The sequence below is a fragment of the Sarcophilus harrisii genome, chromosome 4, assembly GCF_902635505.1.
Source record: "Sarcophilus harrisii chromosome 4, mSarHar1.11, whole genome shotgun sequence".
In the NCBI taxonomy this organism is placed as follows: Eukaryota; Metazoa; Chordata; class Mammalia; order Dasyuromorphia; family Dasyuridae; genus Sarcophilus; species Sarcophilus harrisii.
The window spans coordinates 302,191,997-302,198,266 of NC_045429.1; the positions used below are offsets into that span (position 1 = coordinate 302,191,997).

General features: G+C 34.7%; 1 protein-coding gene across 3 annotated transcripts in view; it reads right to left on the reverse strand.

Annotated features, from left to right (window-relative positions):
• DNAH17 (dynein axonemal heavy chain 17) overlaps positions 1-5,450 on the reverse strand; it is a 254,986-nt gene extending 249,536 nt beyond the window's left edge. For 2 of the 3 annotated variants that reach the window (XM_031965574.1, XM_031965572.1), the window contains exons 1-2: positions 5,320-5,450; positions 893-1,374 (exon numbers count right to left, since the gene is read on the reverse strand). In XM_031965574.1, coding sequence (XP_031821434.1) covers positions 893-1,246 — 354 coding nt within the window. In that variant the 5' untranslated portion in view covers positions 1,247-1,374; positions 5,320-5,450. Of the gene's footprint in view, positions 1-892; positions 1,375-5,319 lie in introns of those variants that run through there. The other variant, XM_031965573.1, reaches the window with a different exon arrangement.
• Positions 5,451-6,270: the final 820 nt, after the last annotated feature.

Genomic DNA, 6,270 nt, shown 5'->3' on the forward strand with positions numbered 1-6,270 from the left:
CATTCTCTTAAAAGCGAATATGGCAAAGAGATTGAGTGTGTGATATTATACATATATAACATCATATATATACACATATATGTATACTTATAAATGTATTCATGTTTGTATGAGACAGACAGAGACACACAGAGAGAGACAGAGAGAGAAACAGAGAGAGAGAGAGAGAGAGACAGAGAGACAGAGACAGAGACAGAGAGAGAAACAGAGAGAGAGAGAGAGATCCAGACAAAATGTTCTAGGGAAATTTGAGGAGAACACTTGAAATTTAGGCCCATGTAAAAACAGCATAGCTTCCATATAAAGAAGCCAAAGTATTTCTGAGTGTTAGCTTTGAGCATACCACTGTCCTAACTTGAGATATTCAGTTATCACAGTAATAATAATATTAATAATAATAGCTAACATTTATATAACATTTTTAAGGTTTGTAAACTGTTTTACAAATGTTATCTCATTTGATCTTTACAACAATCCTGGAAGGTAGGAAGGAGATTATCCTCATCCCCAATTTATATTTGAAGAAACTAAGGGTATCTTGCCCAGGATCACACAGTTAGGAAACTAATAGCTGAGCATCATTATTCTTTTTGTACAGTCTTCCTAGTTTCCCAAATGAGAATACAAGGCATAATCAATGTCCAAATCACACTTGAACAACCCAGATAATATGGTATAATACAATGGGAAGAAGAGAGAATTAAATTCATTGTGTCTTTAATCCTGTCAATGGAGAAAGGGATTGAAGGGAACAGAAATGATCAAACGTGAGGTTGGTGGTTATTTCGTCTTCAGGCTTGCCAGAAAACCAGCCATAAAGTGATAGGCATATATTTATTGATCAGAGAACTTTCCAGCTACTTAAACCTTTTACTCATTTGAATGGACTTACCTCCTCTACTACAGCTATAAACTGTTCCACAGGTGTATGACTTATGTCTCCATAGAGAAGCAGAGACTGGTAGTTTAACTTGGTGACAGGTTCATTATTTGATTTTACAAAATAAGACCCTTTGCTCTTAAGGACAGATGGAAAGCCAATGCAAGGAATGATCAGTCCTGCTTGATTCATGGTAAACACCATGACTAATGTATCTCCCTTATCAAAGAATTCTATCAGCATATTCAAATACTCCTCACTTCCCAACATCTTGAACCACTTATCTGGTTTGAACCTTAATGATAGATTATTATAAGCTTCCAAATGCATCACTCTTGGGTCAGTGGGAGGGTTTTGCATCGCCATCTTGGTTTGCTTTTATTCTTCAAATTCCTCCCGAAATAATTAATAGACCAGGAATGCTAGCAAATGATTCTTGATTCACTCCGAATCAGACTTTCATTAGGACTTTTATTCATTTGGAGCTCATTTTCCTGTTTGAAAAAAAAATAAAAAATAAAATAGAAATGTTAGCTCTGAGTTTATATTTTTTTTGGAAGGGGTGGGATATGAATGTGGGTAAAGGTGCTGACATATGTCCCTTATTGAATTTGGAAAGATAATTGAAGAGCATCATCATAAGTACAATCAGATGAACTTTTAAAATGAGAAATGTGTATGAAGTATATCCTCATTTGTGGGGAGAGAGAGAGATTGACCCTGAGAGATCAGCATGAAACTGATACAGGGAAGAGAGAAAGGAAGACTAGGGTAAAGTGAGGAAGTTCACTGAACCATCTGGAATATTCTTTTTTTTTTTTTTTGCTAATTGGTTAAACTCTGTTGTTATTTTTCTCCTGAAGAAGTAAAAGTGCTGTTAATTTTCTCTAAAGATGGCATCCTTTAGATATAGTTTCAATCACTATTTATAGTTATGTTTGCAAAGTATGAAAAATCCATTGAAAATTCAATTAAAGAAAATGTGAAATACCTCTTTGGGGGAGGATTCTGAAAAGATGGCAGAATAGGTTGGTAAATTTCAATATTTCCCCCCAAACAGAACAAATTTGCAGCTCAGAACAAACATAGACTGATGAAAAATCAAAAAGACTTGGAGAAGAATAGGAGGTTGTGCCTTCTGGCACAATCCAAGAAGATCCAAATAAAAACCCCAGGCTAAGAATTAACTCAAGTAAAGTACAAACATCCAGGCTAGCTCCACAGAAACAGTAAGTGGGGACCCCCTGGATTAATTGGGTTCGGCTAGAGCCTTAGGAGGAATCACAGACATTTTCACCTCTTAGATTGTGTGCAGAGTCCGAGCTCTGAGTCTGGAAAGATTGACTGATTGGGAAATGCCAGGCCCAGCTGTGCTTCTGAGATGTGGCAGAAGGAACCAGCATATCCTGTGAGTGCTGAGGCAGTGGGACAGGAAGGCTGCTGGCTGCCAGCACTTCAGGAATGGGGAGCTCTTGGTTTGGGGTTCCAGATCAGAGAAGAAAGCCAATATGAAATTAGAAGCACTATCCTGCCACACCACGATTAGAGGTGCTTACATTAACTTCTCATTAAAAAAATAAAAGAACTAGCAAAGGAAGAAGCCAACCATAGAAACTTACTATTGGAATAGGGAAGATCAGGATTCATTTTCAGAGGAGAAAAATGAAGTAAAAAAAAAAAGCTTCCTTCACCCCAAAGAGTAATTCCCTGCCCAGAAAGAATGGATAGAACTTAAGAAACACTTTAAAAATCCAAATGAGAGAGACTGAGGAAAAAGTAAAAAAATAAAAAATAAAAACCATCCAAGAAAAACAGGATTAAAGAAAAAAAGTTAACCCATTGGAAAAGGAGATAGAGTCTTAAAGATGAAAATAATTCTTTGAAAATTAAAATTGGACAAGGGGAAGCCAGTGAAGCTATGAGATTAAAAAATAATTTTAAAAAAATGTGAATGAAAAATAGAACAGAATGTGAATGACAGATCAAAAACATATCAAGAAGAAAAAATATAATAATAATTGGACTACCTGAAAGTTGAGACCAAAAAAAGGACCTTGACACAATGAAAGAAGTAATCCAAGAAAATTGTCCTAGAATGATAGAACATGAGAAAAAAGTAGAAAAAGAAAAAATCCACCAAGCACCACCTCAACAATATCCTTTATGGAAGACACATAGGAATATTATTGCCAAAAAAACCAAAAACATTTTGCAAGAAACAAGCAAAAAAATCAAATACATTGGAACTACAATTAGAATTGTACAGGACTTATCAGCAATCATACTAAAAGACTGAATCATATATACTGGCAATCAAAAGAATGAGGCCTGTAGTCAAGAATATCACATCCAGCAAAAGTATCTATAATATTGAATGAAAAAAAAAAAAAAGAACATTCAACAAATTTGCAGATTTTCAGGAGTTTCTTTCAAGGAAAACAATTTTGGGGATAGAAAAGGAAATAAGTTTCTATTATGTTAAGTTGTTGGATTCCTTAGCAATCTTCATAAAAGATTTGGATTTTCCTCTATTTTAGTAGATTATCTAGTTCACTTATCAGTTTAATAATCTTTGTCTAAGAAGGTCCTGGAGAATTGGGACATGGCACAAGTGAATTGAGATTACATTACTTGTCAAAAAAGTAAATTTATTACTGTTCTATTGTGTCATAATTGAGCCTATGGAACCTATAACACTATCACCATCTGGGAACTCTTGCTTTTGATAATTAACCTGCTGGGACCAGGAGATCATTATATACTTCAACAACAATACTATATGATGACCAGTTTTTTTTTTTTTGTTTTGTTTTTGTTTTTAAATTTAATAGCCTTTTATTTACAGGATATATACATGGGTAACTTTACAGCATTAACAATTGCCAAACCTCTTGTTCCAATTTTTCACCTCTTACCCCCCCCTCCCCTAGATGGCAGGATGACCAGTAGATGTTAAATATATTAAAATATAAATTAGATACACAATAAGTATACCTGACCAAAATGTTATTTTGCTGTAGAAAAAGAATCAGACCTTTTTGTACAGCAAAATAATGTTGTGGTCATGTATACTTATTGTGTATCTAAGTTATATTTTAATATATTTAACATCTACTGGTCATCCTGCCATTTGAGGAGATGAAGGTGGGTAAGAGGTGAAAAATTGGAACAAGAGGTTTGGCAATTGTTAATGCTAAAGATTACCATGTATATATATCCTGTAAATAAAAGGCTATTAAATAAAAAAAAAAAAAAAAAAAAAGAAAAAGAATCAGACTTTGAAATATTGTACAATTAGCTTGTGAAGGAAATCAAAAATGCAGGTGGGCATAAATATAGGGATTGGGAATTCAATGTAATGGTTTTTAGTCATCTCCCAGAGTTCTTTTTCTGGGCATAGCTAGTTCAGTTCATTATTGCTCCATTAGAAATGATTTGGTTGATCTCGTTGCTGAGGATGGCCTGATCCATCAGAACTGGTCATCATATAGTATTGTTGTTGAAGTATATAATGATATGATGACCAGTTCTGATGGACCTGGCCATCCTCAGCAATGAGATCAACCAAATCATCTCCAATGGAGCAGTAATGAACTGAACCAGCTACACTCAGAGAAAGAACTCTGGGAGATGACTAAAAACCATTACATTGAATTCCCAATCCCTATATTTATACCCACCTGCATTTTGATTTCCTTCACAAGCTAATTGTACAATATTTCAGAGTCTGATTCTTTTTGTACAGCAAAATAACGGTTTGGTCATGTATACTTATTGTGTATCTAATTTATATTTTAATATATTTAACATCTACTCGTTATCCTGCCATCTGGGGGAGGGGGTGGGGGGTAAGAGGTGAAAAATTGGAACAAGAGGTTTGGCATTTGTTAATGCTGTAAAGTTACCCATGCATATAACCTGTAAATAAAAGGCTATTAAATTTAAAAAAAAAAAGATAATTAACCTGCTGGATTAGGTATAGCAACATTCATATTGACCAAGTTGATCCCAAGTAGCATAAAAATCAGACTAAAATATCACTTAAAAGTAATTAGTGGAAGATAAACTTCCAGAACTCTTTAGTGCATAAACAATGGGTTACCATAAATGTGGATTTCTGATGGTAGCCAGAATCTATAAATCACAAAATTGGGTATCTTTGTGGCTGTAAAGAAGAATGTAGTCTCTCAAACTTCTGAACCTGGGGAAACAAACACTGAAGATTTTACAGAGAAGGGTTATCTTTTTCTGGGGCATTGGTTGTGTAATGAGGAGGTAGATTATATTTTCTTTAAGTTCTCTTCCAGCTTTGACATTCCAGGCTCTGGAAAAAAAAAAGTGCTCCTGGGTCCTAGACTGCCAACATCAATCCCCTACTGTGATTATTCCATTAGCTCCAACCCCCTTAATAACATTAATAACATTAAAAAGACACTCACCAGTCCTGACAATTTGATTAAGCAAATTATTACAGAGTATGTCATATAATGGACAGACTCTTTTTCTATAACATGTTAAAACAGTGGCTAGTGTTGTTTGTCTTCTCTCTCTCTCTCTCTCTCTCTCTCTCTCTCTCTCTCTCTCTCTCTCTTTCTCTGTCTCTAACTTACAGAGTACTAACTGCCACAGAACTTCCAGAAACTTCCATTCTAGAACTATGAGGAGGTGTCACTAGAACTTTTTCCTTAGTTACCCATAAAAAACAGCTGCAATACCAAAGTTAAAAAAAAAAAAAATCAGTTGCTGATATCAGCAGGGTGGGGGCAGGGAATAAGGTAAATATAACACTTTAAATTATCATAAAATCATTTACATTTCTCTCTGAAATACACAAATAAATTTATGGACTTGTAGTGAACTTCCAAATTGTTTTACATCCATACCTTAATGGATCTATGAACTTATCAATGTGGGTGCTCCTTTGTAAATGCTGATACCTCTCATCCTGTATGATTCTTATTCGTGTATTTTCACAAATATTCCACAAATCATCTGATATCAATGTCTGGAGAGTGTTTTCTGGTCCTTTTAATAATTTAAGGATACCATTACAAAAATGGGGCTCTCCATCTTTTATATATTGCTCCCACTATATGACTAGCCCACCTACTTTTCTAATCTTTCATTTCTTAATGATGCCTTTTATAAAACTTCTCACATGGCCCTGACAACATGCTAGAGCCTACTTATAACTACCAATTGGTCAAAAAGCATTTATTAACAATCCAATAACATTAGTCTTCTTGATGTTCCTTGAAAAAGATACTACATTTCTTGACTCTAGGCACTTTCTTTTACAGGCTGTCTCCTATGCATGGAATGCTCTCCATTCCTCATCTTTATCTCCTGGCTTCTTCCAAGTTCCAGATAAAATTCCATCTTCTACAGGA